Source organism: Amblyraja radiata, chromosome 7, assembly GCF_010909765.2.
Source record: "Amblyraja radiata isolate CabotCenter1 chromosome 7, sAmbRad1.1.pri, whole genome shotgun sequence".
Lineage (NCBI taxonomy): Eukaryota > Metazoa > Chordata > Chondrichthyes > Rajiformes > Rajidae > Amblyraja > Amblyraja radiata.
In genome coordinates this window covers 28,070,028-28,097,260 of record NC_045962.1, presented here as the reverse complement: position 1 = coordinate 28,097,260, position 27,233 = coordinate 28,070,028, and the positions used below count along the sequence as shown (strand labels likewise).

Below are 27,233 nucleotides of genomic sequence, written 5' to 3'. Positions count from 1 at the left end.
GAGTCTATCCAGTCTTTCTTCATATGAAAGTCCTGACATCCCAGGAATCAGTCTGGTGAACCTTCTCTGCACTCCCTCTATGGCTGAAGGCCATTGATAGTTGCTGCCTGGTAAGTCAATAACATGCTGATTTGAGCTTGCTCGATGACTCTTCTTTTCCTCAGACTGTCAAAAGCTGCACTGACATTCTGGAGCAGCGGTGAATTTCACCATCCTCCCTTGTTGATCATGGAGCAAATCAACTCCTACATCGACAAAAACCTGGACCCACTGCAGTTCGCGTACCGCCACAACAGATCAACGGTGGATGCGATCTCGCTGGCCCTCCACTCCGCACTGGACCACTTGGACAACAAAAACTCATATGTCAGGCTGTTATTCATTGATTACAGCTCGGCATTTAACACAATCATCCCCTCCAAACTGGTTACCAAACTCGCAGAACTGGGTCTCTGCGCATCCCTCTGCAACTGGATCCTCGACTTCCTCGTCCACAGACCACAGTCTGTTCGTATTGGTGGAAATGTGTCAGCCTCAATAACAATCAGCACGGGAGCACCTCAAGGCTGCGTGCTCAGCCCCCTGCTGTACTCACTCTATACCCATGACTGCGTAGCGAACCACAGTGCGAACTCCATCATCAAGTTCGCTGACGACACCACTATTGTGGGGCGTATCACTGATGGGGATGAGTCAGAGTACAGAAGAGAGATCGAGCAACTGTCCATATGGTGCCAGCGCAATAACCTGGCCCTCAACACCAGCAAAACCAAGGAACTGATTGTGGACTTTGGAAGGAGTAGGAGGGGGACCCACAGCCCCATTTATATCAACGGGTCGATGGTTGAAAGGGTCAAGAGCTTCAAATTCCTGGGCGTGCACATCTCTGAAGATCTTTCCTGGTCCGAGAACACTAATGCAATCATCAAAAAAGCACATCAGCGCCTCTACTTCCTGAGAAGATTATGGAGAGTCGGATTGTCAAGGAAGACTCTCTCTAACTTCTACAGGTGCACAGTCGAGAGCATGCTGACCGGTTGCATCGTGGCTTGGTTCGGCAATTTGAGCGCCCTGGAAAGGAAAAGACTACAAAAAGTAGTAAACACTGCCCAGTCCATCATCGGCTCTGACCTTCCTTCCATCGAGGGGATCTATCGCAGTCGCTGCCTCAAAAAGGCTTGCAGTATCATGAAAGACCCACACCATCCGGGCCACACACTCATCTCCCTGCTACCTTCAGGTAGAAGGTACAGGAGCCTGAAGACTGCAACAACCAGGTTCAGGAATAGTTACTTCCCCTCAGCCATCAGGCTATTAAACCTGGCTCGGACAAAACTCTGATTATTACCAACCACTTTCTGTTATTTGCACTATCAGTTTATTTATTCATGTGTGTATATATTTATATCATGGTATATGGACACATTTATCTGTTTTGTAGTAAATGCCTACTATTTTCTGTGTGCTTAAGCAAAGCAAGAATTTCATTGTCCTATACAGGGACACATGACAATAAACTAACTTGAACTTGTTAAGAGGTGGCTGCAGGATGCGGGGAGTGATCCATGCTTTCCAGGGTTATCAATGATTTTTTTAATTTAAATCTTTTTATTTGAATTTCACAGCAATTTGCATACATACAATGATAACAGACTGACAGTCAAGGCATAATTATGCAACAGTATGTAAGCGACCCTCAAAGCCCTTACCCTTACCCACCTTCAACCCATCCGAATCAGGTCGGAACCAAACGGAGACAAACAACACTCACATACATGCACATCCACACAAATATGGTAAGATAAACGAAACAAAAAGTACTAAAAAAAATAAAAAAAGGGGTCACTAATAACAGTAAATAAGTAAGTAAATAAATAAATAAGTGTGGGGAGGGGGGGGGGTTAAGGGGAGAGCAGCTGCAGTAGAGCAGAACAATGGTGGAGAGCACTCAGTCCTCTTCCAAGTCCGGGGACAAGTTGAGAGAGTTAACAAGTTCCAAGAAAGGGTTCCATGTATCTAGGAATGTCTTGGTAGAGCCTTTGAGAGAGAACCTAAGTTTTTCAAGCTTTAAATTGTAAAGCACCTCCTTAATCCAGCGGGCGTGTGTCGGGGGACAGGTGAGCCTCCAGTTAAGCAAGATCAGTCTCCGGGCTAACAAGGTTGTAAAAGCTAGGACCCGTTTCACCGCAACAGAGAGGTTGGTGTTGGGAGGGGTGGCGAAAATGGCTGACAGTGGGTTTGGAGGAATAGAGGTGGCTGCAGGATGCGGGGAGTGATCCATGCTTTCCAGGGTTATCAATGATTTTTTTGATCAGGTGCTGGTAATGGTAAAGGCCCTTTTATCTGTGAATCTTTAGTTTGTGACCCATTCCCTCATAGGCTTCAGTGAATACATGATCGATAATGAGTTAAGGCTCCAAATTTGGTTTATGTGCACCACAGCTCAATGATTGAGGGCAGAGTGAACTGCTTTTGGAATGGAAGCAAAAAGGTTGAACTTTTTTCATTCATTGTGTAGATTAGTTCCACTCCAGGCAGAAGCCCATTGGAGGACACTAAGTGCTGGAGTAAATCAGTGGTTCAGGCAGCATCTCTGGAGAACAAGAGTAGGTGAAGTTTTCGTTCGGGACCCTTCTTCAGACCCTCATCAGTCTGAAAAAGCGACCTGACCTAAAACATCACCTATCCTGGTCTCCCGAAATGATGCTTGACCCACTGAGTTACTCCAGCATTTTGTGTTTTTCTGTGTAAACAAGCATCTGCAGTTCCTTGTTTTCACATTCTGAAAACCCATTGGAGGTGAGGCACAATATTAAAGCATGGAAGACAGAAGAATTTTGAAGCATGACATAACTTTGCTTAAAATATAAACAAAAATATAAACAGAAAGTGCTAGAAACATGCAGCAAGCCAGACAGCAACGGTGGAAAAAGAAATAGCATTACCATTTCAGGTTGATGACCCTTTGTCAAAAATGGGAAAGAGAGAAAACAAAGGTAGACAAAAATGCTGGAGAAACTCAGCGGGTGAGGCAGCATCCATGGAGCGAAGGAAATAGGCGACGTTTTGTGTCAAGACCCTTCTTCAGAGAAAACAAGATGGGAGAGGAATGAAAAGTAAAGGAATATCTCAGATTGGGGGTGGGGGGGGCAAAATATACTTTTTAATATTATGGGATTAAAACAGTATGCAGTACTGAATATGGAATTTGTACTGGGTGGGGTGGGTGGGGGGGGGGTTGTGAGGGCGCGGTGGGTGGAGGGGTTGTGTGGGCAGGGGGGAGGGGGGTTGTGTGGGTGGGGAAGGGGGTGTGTGGGCGGGGAAGGGGGTGTGTGGGCGGGGAAGGGGGTGTGAGTGGGCTTGGGGAGTTGTGGGTGGGGGGGTTGTGGGGGTGAGTGGGTGTGGGCAGAGGTAGGGGGGTGTGTGGGCAGGTGTGGGAGTGGTGTGGGGACAGTGGGGGAGGGGTTGTGGGGGGAGAGAGTGTGGGAGTGGTAGGGGGAGAAGGGTGGGTGGGCGGAGGGGGTGGGGGTGTCGGCGGGGGGGGTTTGTGGGGGCTGTGTGGGGGAGGGGGGTGTGGGCAAGGGGGAGAGAGCTCAGAGAAAAGAAGGAGGTTGTGGGGGAGAGGGGGGGTATCACGGGGGAGGGGGGCAGAAGCCAGCGAGGGGGACCAGAGGGGAAGGGGCTGGAGTTGGCAGTGCGATGGGGACTCGCAGCAGGCGCTGGTCGCTGGACGTTTTCTTCCGCTGCGATCAGTTTCTCCGCTTTCCATTTGGCGACATCTCCCGCGCCGCTTCCGGTCCCTCCGGTTGGAAACCTCCGCCTGTCATCCTTAGCTCCAGTAAAGATGCGATGGCGCAGGAAGGGGCGGACCGTCCCGCGGAGTGACAGGAGAAGAGACCAATCCACGAGGCGCTGACTGGCAGGAGAGGAGATCGATCTGCGCTCCCGCGGGGTTTTAAGATTTTTAAACCTCGCTCACATTTACAATAGACCACCAATCGGAACGAAGCTTGGTGCACTCGTAGCACAGGAGAACGGTGAGTGAGCTGGTGAAAAATCGTAGCGCTATCGCGTACCGTTTTTGCACAAATAGAAGGACCACGCAAACTGGAAGAGCACAAAATCAGAGTTTTAGTTATGTATAGATGTCGTCTGTTTTGAAGCTTCCTACTATCCATCTTGCTACCTGGCTAGTACTTATCGTGACATTTTTTATGATTCCCTTGTTTATCATAGTAATATTGCTGTTGTTCACTCTTTATATTGCTCCTTCAAAGAATTTGATTAGGCTGATTAAATTTGACCTTTTTGTTTCAAAAATTCATACTGACAGTTTTTCATTACGTTCTTCATTTCTGGTGTTTGGTTAGCTTGTATTTTAGCTAGTATTCTGATATTTTTTCCTTCAAATGGCAATAAGCAACTGACCTTTTACTTCCTCTGCAAACCCAATCCTCTGAGTTAGATTTTCGACTGAATGTTTATGGATGGGTGCTTGTGCCTCTGTTATTACCTCCCTGATTTTGAGTATCTGACTATCACTCCTCTGGATATTTCACATTACAGGTGCACAACCTTTTATCCGAAGATCCAAATAACGAAAACCTCCGAATAGCGGCCATTTTTTCGGTCCTTGAAGAAAGGTCCTTGAAAACGTTCACCGAGGGCGGCCCGCAGAGGTGACAGCGGAACCTCCGGTCGGTCCTCGAAGAAAGGGGAACTAAATCCCCATTCATAAAAGAAAAGGTGAGGGTATATTGCGCGGGAGGGTTAATAATTGACAATATGCTGCTGCCTGCCCGCTGAGTTAAAAAGTTCCCACGTTAGACTCACGATACACAGTGTTTCGTGAGTCTTGCGTGGAAACTTTTTAACTCAGCGGGGCAGGCAGCAGCAGATTGTCGCTCGCTTCAGTTTCACCCCACCTACACCCCTCTGCTTCCCGGCCATGTGTGTGACCCCTTCCCTCCCCTCTCCAGCTCCCCGCTCATTGCACCGGCGCGGGGGCTTTGCACTGTCTTCAAGTCGGCGATGCCAGCAGGACCAAAGATCTTATAGCTCCGCTATAGGATCTTTGAGCAGGACCGTGCCAGTCACCGGAGACGTCAGGACCAACGGGACACCGACCCCCAGGCCCACCGCAAGCACAGAGATCCCAGAGACCCACAGCCAGCAGCAGCCCAGCCCCGTTCCAACTCCAGAGGAAAACTGCAAACTGGCCGGAGACGTCAGGACCACCAGAAGCCGTTCCCCGAGCTGCGCCCCCTCATCGGGACACCGACCCCCAGGCCCACTGCAAGCACGGAGATCCCAGAGACCCACAGCCAACAGCAGCCCAGCCCCGCTCCAACTACAGAGGAACCTGGGTTGCGGATGACGGGGCACAGTTCGGGGCGTCGTAGGGCCCATCGGGGAGCGGGTTCCTGTTGGTCTTGACGTATCCGGCCACCTGCCATCCTCCGGGAACTTGCAGGAGAGTGGGGTTGTTTGCAGTTGCAGAGGGAGGGGTCAAGGGCGGTACAGTTCCCAGTCTCAGCTCCAGTCCAGGGGGTGGCCGGAGACGTCAGGACCAACGGGACACCGACCCCCAGGCCCACTGCAAGCACGGAGATCCCAGAGACCCACAGCCAGCAGCAACTCCAGCCCAGCCCCGCTCCAACTCCAGAGGAACACGTAGGGGCAGAAGCTGATGGTGTGCAAGGTACGTCTTGTTCTTGGGGTGGCGGATGAGGGGGCGCAGCTCGGGCTGTGGGAAAACTGCCACTTGTCGCCGTAGCGGCCCATCGGGGAACGGATTCCTCTGGAGTTGGAGGGGGAGGGGGGTATTGTGCTGTTTGATCGCCCCCTGCTATCCCAGGGACAGGGAGACACAGCGGCTTTTTAGACTGGTGGGCAATCACTTCCAAAGTTCTGCCCACACAGTCAGTACACCTCTCCTACACTGCATTTCATACAGACATTTATTCTGCTAGAAAAAACTACATTGAAGACGCAAACTCGCGACCGAGTAACTGCCGGGATCAAGGCGCAAACTCGCGACCTTGCGGATATGAGCCGAGCACTCTACCACTGAGCCAGCCATTAAAATCTACGCTAAAAAAATTCCATTCCGAAGACCGACAAATTCTGAATTACGAAAAGTGTCTGGTCCCAAGGCTTTCGGATAAAAGGTTGTGCACCTGTATATTACGTTTCCTTATGAGATTGAAGAAGAAGGCCATATAGCTTTGCTGGGTTTTAAAGCAATTCCATCAATCCCATTCCTCATGTCACATTCAATGTCACATGCCCATCAACTCCACTCCAATGTTTCCACCACCCACCTGTACTATAGGTAATTTACAGGAGCCAATGGATACACCAACTAGCAGGTCTTTGAGATGCAGGAGGAAACTGGAGCATCTTCGGGAAACATAGTCACAGAGACAGTGTGTGAACTTTCAGTGGATAGCACCTAGAGGACAGGACTGAACCCAGGTTACTGGGGCTGAGAAATCCAGTCTTTTCCTCAAGACTAACTGGCTTTATTACCAGGATTTCTGGGTATATAAGAAGTTTTACACTTTTGGAATAAATTGCAATAAGGCCCCCTATTGCCTGATTAGACATTGGAAATAGTTGGCTTTTTAGTTAATAAACTTCAAAGTGTGATTTGATTGAGAATTTAAAAATGATGCAGAAAATGGATTCATTTTGGAGGCATGTTATATTTCTACTCAAGAGTGATAGGTGAGCTAACAGATAATAGTAAAAGATAAATGAAGGAAATTAGATAAGATGCCTGAGCATATTTAGTTGCATGGAATCATTACTGAATCATCATAATATTCTTACAGGGCGTGGAGTCAGAGTTCTGGACCTTGTATACAGATATAAGAAATCAAATCCCACCATTGCAGTTGGGAATTACATTTCAAATAACCATGATTTTTTTTTAAATAAGCTAAACTCGGTCAAAGTAACAAAATATCTGCAGTATTATTGTTCTGTCGTTACCTTCAAGGAAGGAAATCTACTATCCTCACTGTATGACCTACTGTTGATTCTACGGTTGACTCAGTTTCTGGGCAATTAGGGATGATAATAAATACCAGCATTGACAGCACCATCCATGTCCCATGAAAGTCTTTGAAATAGGTTAATAAAATGGATAATTGTGATGGATTTAATTTACCTCTTCAGAATAAAGCTAGATGAGAACATAGGTTTGAAGAGTTGGTCACAGCATCTTCTGAAGCTGCTTGATTGGCTTCTGGTTTCAGAGAGGAACTTCCCAGAGTTCCCGAAATTAGTTTAATTATGTTACTTTTGTTCTCTTCACCTCTTCAGGCTTGTTGCATGACTGGGCAGAGCTAGGTTAATGTGCATAGGTTGCATCCTATCTAAATGCTTCAATTAATTCTTTTACAGAGCCTTTTTCGAATGTGTATAGAAACATGGCATTTTTTAATGGAATAATGGTATCAGCAAGGCCAGTTTGTAGCTCTCTCGCCTCTGAATCAGAAGGTCATGGATTCAATCTCCACTCCAGAGTCTCGAAAACAAAAAGCCAGTCTAACACTTCACCGCTGTATTGAGAGAGTGCTTTACTAATGGAAGTGCCATATTTTGGACGAGACAATAAACAGAGTTTCCATCTGCTCTCTTGGGTATCAAAAAAAAACGGTGACATAATTTCAAGCAGGAACAGAGAGTTAACCTGGTATTTTTAGCCAATATTTATCCTCTAAATACCATTAAAAACCAGGTGATCTGATCAATATCACATTGTATGTTTTGGATGAATAGGCTGTTTCATATCCAACATTACACCACTGGCTACACTTTAAAAGTAATCCATTATTCTAACCATTTTAAAATCACGAGGTGCTATATTTTTACAATTTGTTTGAATTAATTATTTGGGATTAATAGTTAATTTATATATTCTTGAATCACAGAGAAGGGCCGGATATTTGAAATAATTGTTAATAAAGTCTAATCGTAATCAACACAAAGAATTAGCTTGTTAAAAAATTAAGTATAAACTTAGGAAGGACATTTTGCAGCATACAGAGAAATGAAGGAAATTGAAGATATTAGTTATCAATTGTAATCAACAATGTCACAGTGGTTTTCTTTAGCTGAAGATTGCACAAATTTAAAAATTATGAAAGCTTGTATCTACAGTTTTTGCATATTAAATCCTATTTTAATTTTTATAATGATTTCGGGAAAGATAGTTATTCAAAACAATGTGCTACAATTAGGCTTTAATCAGTTTGGGAATTAAAATAATTTAAGTTGAATTTAAGATCATGAGAAATGTCGTTTCAGGATCTTATATCTATCTATTATATAAAAGTCTGTGCCTGTCGCCTGCGGTCCGTCCGGCTGCCTTTCTGCCTTTTTATTCGTTCCCATCGTGTGATGTCACAATGCCCAATGCTCGCAGATGTCCAATCACAATGCCCAATGCTCGCAGATGTCCAATCGGAATGGATCCATTTACATGGACGGCTGCCGGCTGCATTTCTTCCTTTGATTCACTGCAACTCCGAAACCAGACGCAGAATCGCCGACATCTTTTCCATTTCGGTAGAGATTTCACTTTTCTTTCTAAGTATCCGCTCCTCATTACATTTCGTCGTGTTTAAGTACACGTTTTTAATCAAATCCTTCACCCCCCCCAATATTTCAAAAATAAACTGGCTTCTCACCCATAGAAGCAGCACCAGCCCCAGCCCCTGATGAACGTTCCATTGTGTGATGTCACAATGCCCAATGCTCACATATGTCCAATCGGAATGGATCCATTTACATATGCCTTTGCAGGAGCACCAGCCCCTGGTGAACGTTCCATCGTGTGATGTCACAATGCCCAATGCTCAAATACATTGTTGCCATAGAGGGAGTACAGAGAAGGTTCACCAGACTGATTCCTGGGATGTCAGGACTTTCATATGAATAAAGACTGGATAGACTCGGCTTGTACTCGCTAGATTTTAGAAGATTGGGGGGGGGGATCTTATAGAAACTCCTGATTACATTTCGTCGTGTTTATGTACACATTTTTAATCAAATCCTCCCCCCCCCCCCCGCCAAATATTTTTAAAAAAACTGGCATCTCACCCATAGAATCAGCCCCAGACTCGGTTTGTACTCGCAAGATTTTAGAAGATTGAGGGGGTATCTTATAGAAACTTACAAAATTCTTAAGGGGTTGGACAGGCTAGATGCAGGAAGATTGTTCCAGATGTTGGGGAAGTCCAGAACAAGGGGTCACAGTTTAAGGATAAGGGGTAAATCTTTTACGACCGAGATGAGAAAAACATTTTTCACACAGAGAGTGGTGAATCTCTGGAATTCACTGGCACAGAAGGCAGTTGAGGCCTGTTCATTGGCTGTATTTAAGAGGAAGTTAGATGTGGCCCCTGTGGCTAAAGGGATCAGGGGGTATGGAGATAAGGCAGGTACATGTTACTGAGTTGGATGATCAGCCATGATCATATTGAATGGTGGTGCAGGCTCGAAGGGACAAATAGCCTACTCCTGCACTTAGTTTCTATGTCTCCCTCTCCTCACCCCTCTCCCTCTCCCACCCATCCCTCTCTCCCCCCCCCCCCTTCCCGCTCTACCCCACCCCCTTCCCTCTCTCCCCCCGCCCCCTTCCCCTACCCCTCTGTCCCTCTTCCACCAGTCCCTCTACCCCTCCCTCCCCACTCTTCCACTCCTCTCCCCTTACCCCACCCCTCTCCCTCCATCACCCTCTCTATTCCCCTCCCTGTCCCACCCCTTCCCCTACCCCTCTGTCCCTCTTCCACCACTCCCCCGTCCCTCTTCCACCACTCCCGCTACCCCTCCCTCCCTCCCCACTCTGCCACTTCTCTCCCCCTTCTCTCCTCCCCCTCTCCCTCTCCTCACCCCTCTTCCATCCCTCTCTCCCCCACCCCTTCCCTCTCTACCCCACCCCCTTCCCTCTCTCCCCGCCCCCATCCCCTCTGTCCCACTTCCACCACTCCCCCTACCCCTCCCTCTCCCACTTCTCTCCCCTTACCCAACCCCTCTCCACCCCTGTCTCCCCCTCCCTTCCCCTCTCTCCCCCCCCCTACCCCTCTGTCCCTCTTCCACCACTCCCCCTGTCCCTCTTCCACCACTCCTGCTACCCCTCTCCCCCTCCCTCCCTCCCTCCCTCCCTCCCTCCCTACTCTTCCACTTCTCTCCCCCCCCCCACACTCTTTCCCCTCTCTCCCCCCACCCCTCTCCCCCTCCCATCCCACTCTCCCCCTCCCATCCCACTCTCCCCCTCCCTCCATACTCTTCCCCCTCTCCCTCCTCATTCCCTTACCGTGCACAGTCTCTGTCTTTAAGAAGGAACTACAGATGCTGGAAAATCGAAGGTAGACATAAAAAAAGCTGGATAAACTCAGCGGGTGCGGCAGCATCTATGGAGCGAATTGAATGGTCAACGTTTTTGGCCGAAACCCGGAAGAAGGGTTTCGGCCAAAAACGTTGCCCTTTTCCTTCGGTCCATAGATGCTGCTGCACCCGCTGAGTTTATCCAGCTTTTTTGATGTTGTACCAGCCTCTCTCTCCCTCTCTGCCCTTTTCTCTTCTCTCGACTCATGCACGCCCGCTCCAACCCCTCCCCCCCTCCCCCTCTCCCTCTCCACCCTCCTCCTCCCCTTCCTCACAAAATATTTTTGTGGGGGCGGGTCCTCAGTGTGTGTGAATGTTTGTGGAGGCGGCCACGCGCTCTCCATTCAAGAAGACGCTCATCTGTTTGTGGAGGCGCGTGCTTAGTATGTGACCAAAGATCTTATAGCGGAGCTCTCCGCTACAAGATCTTTGTGTGTGATGACACACGCTCCCCCCCCCCCCCCCCCCCTTTGGTGCAGGAGGCGCGCGCAGCATCTGAACGCACAGCGATTATTCGGATTCTTCACTAACCGTCATTCTGACTTTGCTTGTGAAGAGAAAAGTCCTGAATTGCATTTGTCTGATGCAGGAAGATTGTTCCCGATGTTGGGGAAGTCCAGGACAAGCGGGTCACAGTTTAAGGATAAAGGGGAAATCCTTTAGTACTGAGATGAGGAAAACATTTTTCACACAGATAGTGGTGAGTCTCTGGAACTCTCTGCCACAGAAGGTAGTTGAGGCCAGTTCATTGGCTATATTTAAGAGGGAGTTAGATGTGGCCCTTGTGGCTAAAGGGATCAGGGGGTATGGAGAGAAGGCAGGTACAGGATACTGAGTTGGATGATCAGCCATGATCATATTGAATGGTGGTGCAGGCTCGAAGGTCCGAATGGCCTACTCCTGCACTTAATTTCTATGCTTCTATGTTTCCCTCTCCTCACCCCTCTCCCTCTCCCACCCATCCCTCTCTCCCTCACCCCCCTTCCCTCTCTACCACCACCCCCTTCCCCCTACCCCTCTGTCCCTCTTTCACCACTCCCCCTACCCCTCCCTCCCCACTCTTCCACTTCTATCCCCTTACCCCACCCCTCTCCCACCCCCACCCCTCTCTTCCCCTCCCTTCCCCTCTCTCCCCCACCCCTTCCCCTACCCCTCTGTCCCTCGTCCACCACTCCCCCGTCTCTCTTCCTCCACTCCCTCTACCCCTCCCTCCCTCCCCACTCTTCCACTTCTCTCCCCTTTCTCTCCTCCCCCTCTCCCTCTCCAATCCCTCTCCTCTCCAATCCCTCTCTCCCCCACCCCCCTTCCCTCTCCCCCCCACCCCCTTCCCCCTATCCCTCTGTCCCTCTTCCATCACTCCCCCTACCCCTCTCCTCCTCCCTCACCACTCTTCCACTTCTCTCCCCCTTCCCCTCCACTCTCCCTCCCCACTCTTTCCCCTCTCTACCCCACCCCTCTCCCCCTCCCTCCCTCCTCCCAATCTTCCCCATCCCCCCTCCCCCACATCTCTCTCCCCATCTCTCGCTCCCTACCCCGCTCTCCTTTCCCTCCCAAATCTATCCCGTTTCCTCCTCTCCCCTCCCTCCCCTCTTCTCACCCCCCCCCCCACCCCCCCGCAAACACCGTTGGGGAAACAGACCCAACGGGTCTGCACTTGGTCTAGTGGCGGCGCGACTCACCCGTTGCAGCGGCCCCTACAGCCTGTCTGTCTTTTTTTTATTTTTTGTCTAGTTAAATGTAGTGTTTGGTGTTTTTTAATACTGGTTTTAAATGTGTATATGTGGGGGGCGGGGGGGGGGGGCAGGGGGAAACTGTTTAAAATCTCTTCCCTGTCTGGGAGACCCGACCTTTTCCCTGTCGGGTCTCCGTTGTCGTTGGGGCCTAGCACCGTGGAGCGGCCTCCAGCCTGAACGACCCGGGGGCTCGGGAGACTGCGGAGCTGCGGACTACTCACCATCGTGGGGCTGGCCGGCCTCGGAGCGTGGGGAGCGGTGGTGACTCGCTGCTGCGACTCGACTCCTGGGGCTCGGAGGCTCCAGCAACGCAGCCGCAGGTCCGGTGGACTGGGACATCGGGAGCTCGCGGGTCCGGGGGGAGAGAGAGACCGCTTCCCGGAGCTCCCGCAACGCGACTTCTCCAGCCCGTGTCGCGGGGTTGCAATGACCTGGAGCGGGGTCATACATCGCCCGGCACGGCTTCATGGCCGTGGGACATTCCAGCGCCCGCCGGGGGCTCCAACTTCGAGACTTCTAGACCGGGAGCGGGGCTGTAAATCGCCCGGCACGGCCTAAAATGGCCGTGGGACTTAGCATCGCCCGCCTGGGGCTTGGACATCGGGAGAGACATGGAGAACAGGGGAGAGAAAAGACTTTGCCTTCCATCACAGTGGGTTCACTGTGATGGATGTTTGTGTGAACTAAATTGTGTGTATGTCTAGGAATTGTCTTTGTTTGTATGGCTGTGGAAACAGAATGCAGGAAAATTTTTCCCGATGTTGGGGAAGTCCAGAACCAGGGGTCACAGTTTAAGATTTAAGGGGTAAGGCCATTTAGGACTGAGATGAGGGGAAAATTAACCCAGAGAGTTGTGAATCTGTGGAATTCTCTGCCACAGAGGGCAGTGGGGGCCAATTCACTGGATGTTTTCAAGAGAGAGTTAAATATACAGTGCCCTCCATAATTTTGGGGCAAAGAGCCAACATTTATTTATTTGCCTCTGTACTCCACAATTTGAGATTTGTAATAGAAAAAATCATGTGGTTACAGTGCACATTGTCAGATTTTATGAAAGGCCATTTTTGGACATTTTAGTTTCACCATGTAGAAATTACAGCTGTGTTTATACAATGTCCCCCCATTTCAGGGCACCATCATGTTTGGGACACATGGCTTCACAGGCGTTTGTAATTGCTCAGGTGTGTTTAATTGCCTCCTTAATGCAGGTATGAGTGCTCTCAGCCCTTATTCTTTCCTCCAGTCTTTCTATCTCCTTTGGAAACTTTTATTGCTGTTTATCAACATGAGGACTAAAGTTGTGCCAATGAAAGTCAAAGAAGCCATTATGAGTGAGAGACAAGAATAAAACTGTTAAGAGACATCAGTCAAAACTTAGGCTTACCAAAATCAACTGTTTGGAACCTCATTAAGAAGAAAGGGAGCACTGGTGAGCTTACTAATCGCAAAGGGACTGTCAGGCCAAGGAAGACCTCCACAGCTGATGACATAAGAATTCTCTGTATAATAAAGAAAAATCCCCAAACATCTGTCCGACAGATCAGAAACACTCTTCAGGAGTAAGGTGTGGATTTGTCAATGACCACTGTCCGCAGAAGACTTCATGAACAGAAATACAGAGGCCACACTGCAAGATGCAAACCACTGGTTTGCTGTAAAAATAGGATAGCCAGGTTACAGTTTGCCAAGAAGTACTTAAAAGAGCAACCATAGTTCTGGAAAAAGGTCTCGTGGACAGATGAGATGAAGATTTAAGGGCCTGTCCCACTTTCACGACCTAATTCACGACCTTTTTTTTACTTGTGGACATTTTTCATCAGGTTAAAAAAACGCCCCAATCAACTTGAGGCCACGAGTACCTACGACTAGCATCACAACCTACCTACGACCTCCTAAGCCCTCCTACGACCTTGTGCCGACTATGCTGCGAGTATGAGTCAAGGGTAAACTCGGCAGAGGTCGTGACTTAGGTCATGAAAGTGGGACATGCCCTTAACATAACAGAGTGATTTTTGAAAGGTGTACTTATGTTTCATTATCTGAGTGTTACTGGCAGGACCAGCATTTATTGTGTACCTGACTGCCCTTTAGATCAAATCAATGTACAAAATTTTTTACATGTATTAATGTTGCCACAAAGAAACATTTTGTTATTGCGAATATGTTGTTTGTCAAAAGAGCGAAAATGGTGTAAAAATCTTGAACTATTAATTTAGGCTAAAAACTAAATGCTGGAAATTTGACACCAAAGTGGAAAATGCCAGAAATACTCAGCTGGTAAGGCAGCATCTGTGGAGCGAAGAACAGAGTTAACATTTCCTTTCAATTACTCCCCCGTCAGACACCTCAGAATAGGAAATGTCGAATATTAAATAAGTAAACTTACTGCCTCAATTATGTCAGTGTTGGCAGTGGTTGGACCATTTCTGAGGATTGAGCACATAATCCACATAGGCATTCCAGAACCGTACTAATGGGAGATCCCTCATGGGGATGCCATCTATTAAATAATGTGTTGTGTCAAGACCGGCTTTGACATCTTTGCCAGTAAATGTAGAAACTCTCAGTATTCTACCTTATTGTTATTCCTCAATAATAATGATTAAAGCAGAAAATCTGAAGAAGGGTCTCCACCCGAAACGTTACCTATTCCTTCGCTCCATAGATGCTGCCTCACCCGCTGAGTTTCTCCAGCATTATTGTCTACCTTCGATTTTTCCAGCATCTGCAGTTCTTTCTTAAACAAAGCAGAAGATCAGGTTATTTCATTGCCATTTGTGGACACGTGTAGATTACTTCCTGCATTTCCTCCTTCATAAACAGTGACAGCCCTCAAAAGGGCTTCATTGCTAGTAAAATGATTCAGGATGTCCTAAGGTCATGGAAGAGATAAAATTAACACAACTAATTTTATTTACCATTTATTCTTCTCTGCCTGTTGGGTTTTTATGTTTAGAAAATGTCACCATTTATCCCAGCTCTGCCGATGCAGCCAATTTCAGCAAGCTTCAGTAAGAATTCAACATCTGACCTCAGCCCATCTGGATTGGGGAACAGAAATTGCCTTAGGAATTCCTTGTCGACTACTAGTCCCCAATCCATCCTCGAAGTGTACATGTGTGTTAATTGGGAAGGAGATGAAATGGGATGAAATGCAGTGCTGTCAATAGGAAATAATTAGATACACGTTATGATGTTTATCACTCAGGATATTGTAATAAATCTTAAAACCGAGTCATTAGTTTGGTCAATGTACAGGTCCAAAATTGAAGAGATTCAAATGAAAAGTTCAATGGACAGTAATTCACAGCAATTGATTCACAATTTTCAACCATTAATTCTGATGTACTTATTCGAAACTCTGGTGTCTCTTGATTTAGTGGAAGTGTTAACACATTTGTATTAAACGACCTGCAAAAGGAGTAGCAAGATTAATTTCAATCTTCAATCACATTAAGCACTTGAAAAATATTAAAAACAACAGATGCTAGAAATTTGACAGAGAAAAGAAAGGGCTGAGTGATGCAAAAAGGAGAATTTCAAGATACCCAGCTGGTCAGACAGTGTATGTGGGGAGAGAAAAACTGAGTTTCATCAGAACTAACCAGGGATCAGACTGAAGGAGAGTCCCGACCCAAAATGTAATCCGTCCATTGCCACCATAAATGCTGCCTGACCCACAGTGTTCCTCTAGCCTTTTGTTTTTTGGTCAAGATTCCAGCATCTGCTAGTTCTTGTGTCTCCTCTTAAAAATGGCTAGCTCTGGTGCCAGTACATTGAATACTGGTGATGCTCAACAATAATTTAGATGATAACCGCAGGGGGAAGTCTGAGTTAGCATTTTGGGCCAATTACATGGTAGGTCAAGAACTGTGGTCCATCAAGTTGGTGAATTGCCTCTGATTCCATCTCCACAGGTGTTGCCTGGTCTGCTGAGTGTTTCCAATATTTTAGACCATAAGACATAGGAGCAGAATTAAGCCATTTGGTCCTCCGAGTCTGCTGTGCTATTCGATTACGGTTGATATATTTTTCCCTCTCAACCCCATTCTCCTGTCTTCTCTCTGTAGCCTTTGACACCCTTACTTATCAAGTACCTATCAATCTCTGCTTTAAATATATCCAATAACATTCAGCTAACATAAGCAACTTGCATCTGCCACCTGCACCATTTGATAGTTATTAATGTTCACTTTCAAAATCTTACCAGACACCTTATATGATCAAAAATGCTAATTCAATGAATTGAAATTCTTTGCAATGCACCAATGCACTTTTGTTATACGAGATAACCAAGCACTGTTGTGAAAGTTAGCCCATGTTACAATTTGCTATCCACTCCGTGTGTTTTGATCAACTCGTGTATTACTATGCTTCCCTCTCAATAGCCAAATACACACTTTCATCTTGAAGCATCAGGACAATGTACAACTATTTTCCCGCTAATCTAATAACTAGCTTCATCACCTGCCTTTGCCTTTTCTACCTTTATTTCAAACTGCAACGTAAAGTGCTAATGCATTTCTTGATGTCTAGAGACGTGATTATCTGAACACTTATTCAGTTGTTGGCCTTCATATGCAGCCTAACCACACCATAGCTCAGTGTTTACAGTGATCTCCTCGGCATACTACTGCTTTCATGGCACTGTACATCTGTTTACTCCAAGTTCATTATTTTAAGAATACAATATTCTGCCTCTTTAATCCTCTCCCATCAACTTCAAGAATAATCCACTATCTCTCCTGTTTGCTGAAATTATTCTGATACTGTCCCTATCTTTTTCAAAACATTTTCAAAACCTATGCCATCTCTTTCTTATATGAAGCAATTTTCAAATAATGCGCTCTTAGTCAAAATCCTTTGCTCTGTATGTTTTGTAAATGAATATTGAAGGAAAATAGTTTTTTTTAATATTAATACAGTGGCTTGCACTTTTCCATATTTTGTCACGTTACAACCACAAATGTAAATGTATTTGATTGGGATTTTATGTGATAGACCAACACAAAGTGGCGCATAATTGTGAAGTGGAAGGAAAATGATACATGGTTTTCAAATTTTGTTACAAATAAAAAACTGAAAAGTGTGGCGTGCAAAAGTATTCAGCCCCCTTTACTCTGATACCCCTAAATAAAATCCAGTGCAACCAATTGCCTTCAGAAGTCACCTAATTAGTAAATAGAGTCCACTTGTGTGTAATCTAATCTCAGTATAAATACAGCTGTTCTGTGAAGGCCTCAGAGGTTTGTTAGAGAACATTAGTGAACAAACAGCATCATGAAGCCGAAGGAACACACCAGACAGGTCAGGGATAAAGTTGTGGAGAAGTTTAAAGCAGGGTTAGGTTATAAAAAAATATCCCAAGCTTTGAACATCCGACGGAGCACTGTTCAATCCATCATCCGAAAATGGAAAGAGTATGGCACAACTGCAAACCTACTAAGACATGGCCGTCCACCTAAACTGACAGGCCGGGCAAGGAGAGCATTGATCAGAGAAGCAGCCAAGAGGCCCGTGGTAACTCTGGAGAAGCTGCAGAGATCCACAGCTCAGGTGGGAGAATCTGTCCACAGGACAACTATTAGTCGTGCACTCCACAAATCGGGCCTTTATGGAAGAGTGGCAAGAAGAAAGCCATTGTTGAAAAAAAGCCATAAGAAGTCCCGTTTGCAGTTTGCCACAAGCCATGTGGGGGACACAGCAAACATGTGGAGGAAGGTGCTCTGGTCAGATGAGACCAAAATTGAAGTTTTTGGCCTAAATGCAAAACGCTATGTGTGGCGGAAAACTAACACTGCACATCACCCTGAACACACCATCCCCACTGTGAAACATGGTGGTGGCAGCATCATGCTGTGGGGATGCTTTTCTTCAGCAGGGACAGGGAAGCTGGTCAGAGTTGATGGGAAGATGGATGGAGCCAAATACAGGGCAATCTTGGAAGAAAACCTGTTAGAGTCTGCAAAAGACTTGAGACTGGGGCGGAGGTTCACCTTCCAGCAGGGCAACGACCCTAAACATACAGCCAGAGCTACAATGGAATGGTTTAGATCAAAGCATATTCATGTGTTAGAATGGCCCAGTCAAAGTCCAGACCTTAATCCAATTGAGAATCTCTGGCAAGACTTGAAAATTGCTGTTCACAGACGCTCTCCATCCAATCTGACTGAGCTCGAGCTATTTTGCAAAGAAGAATGGGCAAAAATTTCAGTCTCTAGATGTGCAACGCTGGTAGAGACATACCCCAAAAGACTTGCAGCTGTAATTGCAGCGAAAGGTGGTTCTACAAAGTATTGACTCAGGGGGGCTGAATACTTTTGCACGCCACACTTTTCAGTTTTTTATTTGTAAAAAAATTTGAAAACCATGTATCATTTTCCTTCCACTTCACAATTATGCACCACTTTGTGTTGGTCTATCACATAAATCCCAATAAAATACATTTACGTTTGTGGTTGTAACGTGACAAAATGTGGAAAAGTTCAAGGGGTATGAAAACTTTTGCAAGCCACTGTAAATGATTCAATTCATAAATTATTTTTATTGCTGAAGAGTGTGACCTTGAAAATATGTAAGAAGAGTCCAAAGGTTTAAATATGTGGTGAATATCTGATGTTTTGCTCCACTGAGATCCTTCATTCCTGCAACAGATATTGGAATTAATTCATTAATTTATATTTTATCTTACAGACATTAATTTAAATGGACATAATTAGTAACATCATCCACGGAAGGCTCTTGAAGGCTCTTGAATTATATATATAAACATATATACAAACAAATTCCTGTTCCCATCATTGTTTGTCTTTAGATGAATATTGTGGGAAATCTATTACAAATGTTGTTGGTGTTTGCTGCTTAGTGCCTATGATCATTTTGAAAGGCTGTTGCACTTTTCTGCAATAGGAAGTGAGCCATACCAAGACAGAAATCGTTGGTGGGAGAGGCAGGACAGGTTGCAGAAGGATGCGGTTCAGCTCTGCGATATAGTCAATTTTTTGCATAAAGTTAAACTTTAAACAAAAAACACGATGTGATCAAATTTCTCGGTGTTCCTATCTAGTGTTTTATTATGTGCATGTAAACATACGGAAATGCTACATATGTTGAATAACGGATTCCATCAGTTCCAAGCAATGTCTTGATAAACAATGTTCTGGATTGGGCAATTTAAGTAATTCCACGTTTCCCCATTTTTATTCATTTGCATAATGTGGATATTGTTGGCTAGGCCATCATTTAATGCCTGTTCCTACTTTCACTTGAGAAGCAGTGCACAGCCATCTAAAATGGTTAATATAAAAGATGTATGTGCTAGAATCTTGACAAAATACAAACTGCTGAAGGAATTCGGTGGGTCAGACTGAGAATGTGGAGGAAAGTGGATGGACGACGTTTTGGGTCTGAAGGAGAGTCCTTATCCGAAATGATGTCCAAATTTACGAGTTGTCCTTAAAAATGTACGAGTCGTCCTTGAATACAGGAGAGGTGCCGGAAAACTGGAGGGTGGCAAATGTTGTACCTCTTTTCAAGAAGGGCTGCAGGGAAAATGCTGGGAACTATAGGCCGGTGAGCTTAACATCTATCGTTGGAAAGTTACTGGAGAGTATTCTGAGGTTATACAGGCATTTGGATGGGCAAGTCAGCAATTAGGGATAGTCAGCATGGTTTTGTCCGTGGGAGGTTGTGTCTCACAAATCTGATTGATTTTTTTGAAAACTTGACCAAAAAGGTCGATGAGGGCAAAGCTGTAGATGCTGTGTACATAGATTTCAGTAAGGCATTCAACAAGGTTCCGCATGGTGGGCTGCTCTAGAAGGTTAGATCGCATGGGATCCAAGGAGAGATAGCTGAATGGATAGCAAATTGGCTCCATGGAAGGAAGCAGAGGGTGATGGTGGAAGGTTGCTTCTCGGACTAGAGGCCTGTGACTAGTGGTGTGCCTCAGGGTTCGATGCTGGGCCCGGTACTGTTTGTCATCTACATCAATGATTTGGATGAGAACATACAGGGCAAGATTAGCAAGTTTGCTGATGATACAAAAGTGAGTGGTTTTGCAAATAGTGAAGATGGTTGTGAAAGATTGCAGCAGGATGTGGATCGATTGGCCAGGTGGGCGGAGGAATGGTTGATGGAAATTATTACAGAGAAGTGTGAGGTGTTACACAGTAAATGGTAGGCCTATGGGTAGTGTTGTAGAGCAGAGGGATCTAGGAGTACAAGTGCATGGTTCCTTGAAGGTCGAGTCGCAGGTAGATAAGGTGGTCAAAAAGGCTTTTGGTATTTTGGCCTTCATCAGTCAGAATATTGAGTATAGATGTTGGGAGGTCATGTTGTAGTTGTATAAGACGTTGGTGAGACCACATTTAGAATATTGTGTTCAGTTCTGGGCACCATGTTATAGGAAAGATATTGTCAAACTTGAAAGGGTTCAGAAAGGATTTACGAGGATGTTGCCAGGATTAGAGGGTGTGAGCTATAGGGAGAGGTTGAGTAGGCTGGGTCTCTATTCCATGGAGCGCAAGACGATAAGGAGTGATCTTATAGAGGTATACAAAGTCATGAGAGGAATTGATCGGATAGACGCACAGTCTCTTGCCCAGAGTAGGGGAATCGAGGACCAGAGGACATAGGTTCAAGGCGAAGGAGAAAAGATTTATTAGGAATCAGAGGGGTAACTTTTTCACACAAAGGGTGGAGGGTGTATGGAACAAGCTGCCAGAGGAGGTAGTTGAGGCTGGGACTATCCCATCATTAAAGAGACAGTTAGACAGGTACATGGATAAGACAGGTTTGGACGGATATGGACCCAGCGCAGGCAAGTGGGACTAGTGTAGCTGGGACATTGTTGGCCAGTGTGGGCAAGTTGGGCCGAAGGGCCTGTTTCCACACTGTATCACTCTGTGACACTAATTTCCTCTACATATACTGCCTGTCCCACTGAGTTCTGCTAACAGTTTGTTTTTGGTTCCAGAATTGTGGCCATATTTACTTTGACAGTTCTCCAAGATAGGAATTAACAGGATTTTTCAATGGCATTTGGGGAACTTATTTGAATTACGACTGAGGTTGAAATGGGCAGTTCTGGAGCAAAGAACAGTTTCTCATTTATCCTGTTGATACACTCTCTCTGGCAGGAAGTGTGGTGGAAATGGTTGCAGCATTGCAATGAAAGAAATTGAGAAAGTATAAAAGTGGTGATGCAACCTTACTTGACACCAATCTACAATGAGTTTGGAACTGTTGTGGTGCCACTGGTTAGGATTACAGTTTACTTGCCTGCCACCATGCAACAGATGTAGGATCAACAAATTTGTGAGGGAAGACAAATTTGAGGAGGCTGGTCTACTCTTTTGATTGAAGGAATCAAATGATTATGTGAGATCATGAAACAACATGTGTTATGGTTAATGGTGTTCCCTGTATTACTTGGGGTTGTTGCTCAGTGAGTTTCTTGTTGATTTAACTGCTGGACAGACCAAATTCATGCTATGATTCAGTTTGCAACTTTTGGCGAATGGCCATCTTTAGCTTCTGCTTGTTTTGGAGGCAAGTCCCCTTCAGTTTGGCGCAACTTTGGTCCTCATGTTGATAAACAACAATAGAAATTTCCAAAGGTGATGGAAAGACTGGAGGAAAGACTAGGTGCTGAGAGCTCTCTTATACCTGCATTAAGGAGGTATTTAAACACACCCGAGCAATTACAAACACCTATGAAGCCATGTGTCTCAAATATTATGGTGCCCTGAAATGGGGGGGGACTATGTATAAACACAGCTGTAATTTCTACATGGTGAAACTAAAATGTATAAAAAATGGCCTTTATTAAAATCTGACAATGTGCACTTTAAGCATATCTGATTTTCTTCAATTACAAGTGTGGGGGAGTGTGTGTGGGGTGGGGGAGGAGGTGTAGGGGAGGGTGGGTGTAGGGGATGGGGGGGGGGGTAGGGGAGGAGGTGTGTAAGGGAGGGGGTGTGTAAGGGAGGGGGGAGTAGGGGATTGGGGGTGTAGGGGAGGAGGTGTGTAAGGGAGGGGGGAGTATAGGGGAGGAGGATTGTAGGGGAGGGGGGTGTGTAGGCTCACCAGTTCCCAGCCCCGGCTCCGACTGCACTCACCGGCTCCAGGACCCAGCAGCCGAACTCACTCAGCGGCGCTGGAAATTCACAGAAATTGTTTTGTTGCATTCTCTTCCTGATTTCTATACTAATCCATAAAAATGTATTTCTTTTTTTGTGATTATTTATAGCAAGATAGCATATTCCAGCGGTTTGCAAGTTTGCCCTTGTTTTATTGGCCATGGGATAGGCTCATATTTTCATGGACATCCTGAAATTTGGCATCATGGTAGGTTTTTCACTTTGATTACTATATTCTAATAATATGTACCTAAATTCTTGGAAGTGTTCTTTAACCAAAATGTTTCTTTTTATTATGAATCATCAACACAATCTGCAACTTAGTGGTTCCTCAAATCCCTAAGACCAAGGAGACGATCCTGGTTTATTGAGGAGTGCAGAAGGGTATGCCTGGAGCAGCACCCACCATACCTAAACATGGTGATGCTGCAACACAGGACTAAATGCATGCTACACCAAAAAGCCAACGTTCAATACATAGAGCAAAGTGATAATACACCCAATGATTGTATCAAAGTTATCTAGTTCTGCATTTAGTTGTAAATGGTGAGAGTCTGGAGTTCTCTAAGCAGCCTATATTCTTTTTATTCTTTTTTATTTATTCTTCTGTGCCCTTTTGGTTCTTTTCCCTTTTGAATTTGATTTCCCTCTTTATTTTCCCCATCACATTTTGTGCAGATTTGCATTTCAAATTTCCTGTGCACATTCTTTTGTGGGTAGGTTTTTCTGTTTGGCAAACTTAGCACACATGCAGGCGTAAACCAGGGTGAAATAACAGCATGAAAGTGCGCTAAGCTTCCGACAGCGTGTGTGAACAGACACAGACGAGCATGAAGGAAAAACATTTTGACTGCCATTACAAGTGCTGCGAAGGACAAAAGAGCAATATTCAAGAGTGCTAATCTCTCAGGCATTCATGAACACAGAGTGCATCAAAACCCAAATTTAAAATCTTACTCTCAGGAATGCAGCAAAAACAAGTTTGACAAACTGAAATGATAAAGTGAGAGACAGGGAAAGGCGTGGTTACAGTTGTACCTTTGTGAAAAAATCCTTGAAGATTAAAAAATACATTTTAAAGGACGATTTGAAATTAGTGCCCTCCATAGATTCAGATTCAGATTAAACTTTATTGCCATTGTGTAGTGTACAAGTACAGAGACAACGAAATGCAATTAGCATCTCACCCAGAAGTGCAAACACAGAATAATGGAACACAAACACAGAATAATGGAACACGAACACAGAATAATGGAACATAATGTTTGAGATAAAGACCCATCATTTATTTATTTGCCTCTGTACTCCACAATTTGAGAGTTGTAATAGAAAAAAAATCACATGTGGTTAAAGTGCACATTGTCAGATTTTAATAAAGGCCATTTTTATACATTTTGGTTTCACCATGTAGAAATTACAGCAGTGTTTATACATCGTTCCCCCATTTCAGGGCACCATAATGTTTGGGACACAGCAATGTCATGTAAATGAAAGTAGTCATGTTTAGTATTTTGTTGCATATCCTTTGCATGCAATGACTGCTTGAAGTCTGCGATTCATGGACATCACCAGTTGCTGGGTGTCTTCTCTGGTGATGCTCTGCCAGGGCTGTATTGCAGCCATCTTTAGCTTATGCTTGTTTTGGGGGCTAGTCCCCTTCAGTTTTCTCTTCAGCATATAAAAGGCATGCTCAATTGGGTTCAGCCCAGGCCATAACACCCCCACCACCGTGTTTCACAGATGAGGTGGTATGCTTTGGTTCTTGGGCAGTTCCTTCTCTCCTCCATCGGGCAATTGACTTGGCCACTCAAGAATTGCTCATTTTTTAGCTTTGAAAAACCTTTGTTGCTTCAGCAGTATGTTTGGGATTATTGTCTTGCTGTAGAATGAACCGCCGGCCATTGAGTTTTGAGGCATTTGTTTGAACTTGAGCAGATAGTATGTGTCTATACATTTCAGAATTCATTATGCTACTACCATCAGCAGTTGTATCATCAATGAAGATAAGTGAGCCAGTACCTTCAGCAGCCATACATGCCCAGTCCATAACACCCCCACCACTGTGTTTCACAGATGAGGTGGTATGTTTTGAATCTTGGGCAGTTCCTTCTCTCTTCCATACTCTTGTCATCACTCTGATATAAGTTAATCTTCATCTCATCTGTCCACAAGACCTTTTTCCGGAACTGTGGTTGCTCTTTTAAGTACTTTTTGGCAAACAAACCTGGCCATCCTATTTTTGCAGCTAACTAGTTATTTGCATCTTGCAGAGTAGCTTCTGTATTTCTGATCATGGAGTCTTCTGCGGACAGTGGTCATTGAAAAATCCACACCTGACTCCTGAAGAGTGTTTCTGATCTGTCGGACAGGTGTTTGGGGATTTTTCTTTATTATAGAGAGAATTCTTCTGTCATCAGCTGCGGAGGTCTTTCTTGGCTTGCCAGTCCCTTTGCGATTAGTAAGCTCACCAGTGCTCTCTTTCTTCTTAATGATGTTCCAAACAGTTGATTGTGGTAAGCCTAGGGTTTTGCTGATGTCTCTAACAGTTTCTCAGTCTCATAATGGCTTCTTTGACTTTCATTGGCACAACTTTAGGAGGCATAGATCATGTGAGTCTCAGCTTATCCTGACGAAATGACCTGGCCAAGCACCTTGATAGTAACGTCATTACGGATTTAGTTGTGCTGGACTTTTCTAAAGCATTTGATGTCATCCCACACCAGAGACAGCTTCGGAAGCTTGACTTCTATGGTATTCGTTCCAACACGAAACGATGGATTTCCAGTTTCCTGACAAAACGTCTTCAGCGTGTGTTTGTGTGTGAACGGAAAGAGCTCCAATTGGCATCCAGTGTTGAGTGGTACACCTCAGGGCACAGTACTTGGCCCACATCTATTTTTGCTTTACATAAATGACATCCTTGAAAAAGTCGCAAGTACGACCAGACTATTCGCTGATGATTGTTTGCTGTACCGTCCAATTAAGTCAGCTGATGATGAAGATGCTCTCCAAAAGGATCTCGATATTATGGTTGAGTGGTCACAACAATGGGGCATGCAGTTCAACCCTTCCAAATGTGAAACCATGCGTGTCACCAGAAAGAGGAATCCAGGTGAAACATCTTACAATATACTTGCTGCCACCCTTGAAGAATCCAAACAAACCAAGTATCTTGGCATCAAATTGCAGAATGATCTGCGTTGGAATGGTCAGACTCATCATGCAACAGTGAAAGCAACAGGTGTCCTAAACTTTCTGAGGCGCAACTTTCATCATTGTTCAACTTCTGTCAAGGAGAAGCTATACTTCACCCTCGTTAGACCTCATTTGGACTACGCAGTTGCAGCATGGGACCCATACACAAATAAAAACATTTCTTCCATCGAACGTGTCCAAAGACAGGCAGCTCGATTTGTTCCTAACACTTATGAGAGAGAAGCGAGTGTCACCAAACTTCTGAATTCTCTGGGGTGGAACCCTCTCCAAGACAGACGTGAAGCTCACCGTTTGACCTGTTTTTACAAAATGTTAAATGGTCAGCTCGACATAGATTACAAGACCTACACCAAACCCAAACCAATTAGGAGCAGACGAGGGCATTCAATCCAATTTGTGATTCCAGCTACAAAGACAGATGTGTACAGCAATTCGTTCTTCCCCCGCACAATTAAAGCATGGAATCATCTCCACCCTACTATAGTTACCCAACCAGATGCAACTAAATTTAAAGTAGCTCTTTCTTCCCAAAAACCCTTTCTGGCTTAAGTCCTCCCTCCACCACCTCCAGTTTAAATTCCATTTGGAACATTTTGGAGGACCAAGAAACCGAGAACCAAGAACTTTGGTCCTCATGTTGATAAACAGCAATAAAAGTTTCCAACAGTGATGGAAAGACTGGAGGAAAGACTAAGGGATGAGAGCTCTCTTATACCTGCATTAAGGAGGCAATTAAACACACCTGAGCAATTGCAAACACCTGTGAAGCCATGTGTCCCAAACATTGTGATGCCCTGAAATGGGGGGGACTAATGGTGAAACCAAAATGGATTAAAATGGCCTTTAATAAAATCTGACAATGTGCATTTTAACCATATGTGATTTTTTCTATTACAAATCTCAAATTGTGGAGTACAGAGGTAAATAAATAAATGATGGGTCTTTGTCCCAAACATTATGGAGGGCACTGTATTTAAAGTGTTTAGCGTGATAGAACGTCCCAAAGTACCAAAGCAATCTGTTCTCAAACAAAACTTGAATGGAGCCGTATAAGAAGATGCCATCCAGGACAAAACTAGCCCAAGTTTAATCAAAGTGCTAGGTTATAAAAAAGAGCCTAAATGAGGAGCGGTAGAGAAGTCGAGAGATTTCCAAACAGAGGCAAAAGTGCTAATTAAAATGCAAGAAAAATGGGAGACAAGAATTCTGGTTTGTTTTTAGAAATTGTTAATTATTATTATTATGATTATTAAGTTTTAATATATTATAAAGTAAATAAGGAAATAGTTTGCCATCTCAAATTATTGTTTTTGATGACTGTGTTTATATAATTCATTTTCTCAATGGAAAATTCTGTAAGAAAATCAAGCCTCTTAGCTTGGCTCAAACTTTACATTCATCAGAAAACTGCCAGTCACTCTCTTAGCAGCTTGTGGACAGGTTGGACATTTGCCAACTGCACAACCTTTCATCTTAGAGTGTTCAAGAGTGCCTACCTGTCAAGTTACTGATTAAATACAATTCATGCCCAAAAGATTGTTATAACAAAATCTTAACAAAATATTGTTTTCATAATTGTTGAAGAATGATTTTGTGATTAAATCTTTTCACGCATAGTATAATATGCAGTGGGCGGCATGATGGTGCAGTGGTAGAGTTGCTGCCTTAAGGGCCTGTCCCACTTAGAAGACCTCCACTGAGACCTCTGCCGACCTTAGAAAATAACTAATGAATCTTCTCTTAC

General features: G+C 45.0%; 1 protein-coding gene across 3 annotated transcripts in view; it reads left to right on the top strand.

Annotated features, from left to right (window-relative positions):
* metap1d (methionyl aminopeptidase type 1D, mitochondrial) overlaps positions 1-27,233 on the top strand; it is a 140,966-nt gene that overhangs the window by 91,918 nt on the left and 21,815 nt on the right. For all 3 annotated transcript variants that reach the window (XM_033023954.1, XM_033023955.1, XM_033023956.1), the window contains exon 7: positions 22,384-22,481. In XM_033023954.1, coding sequence (XP_032879845.1) covers positions 22,384-22,481 — 98 coding nt within the window. The remainder of the gene's footprint in view (positions 1-22,383; positions 22,482-27,233) is intronic.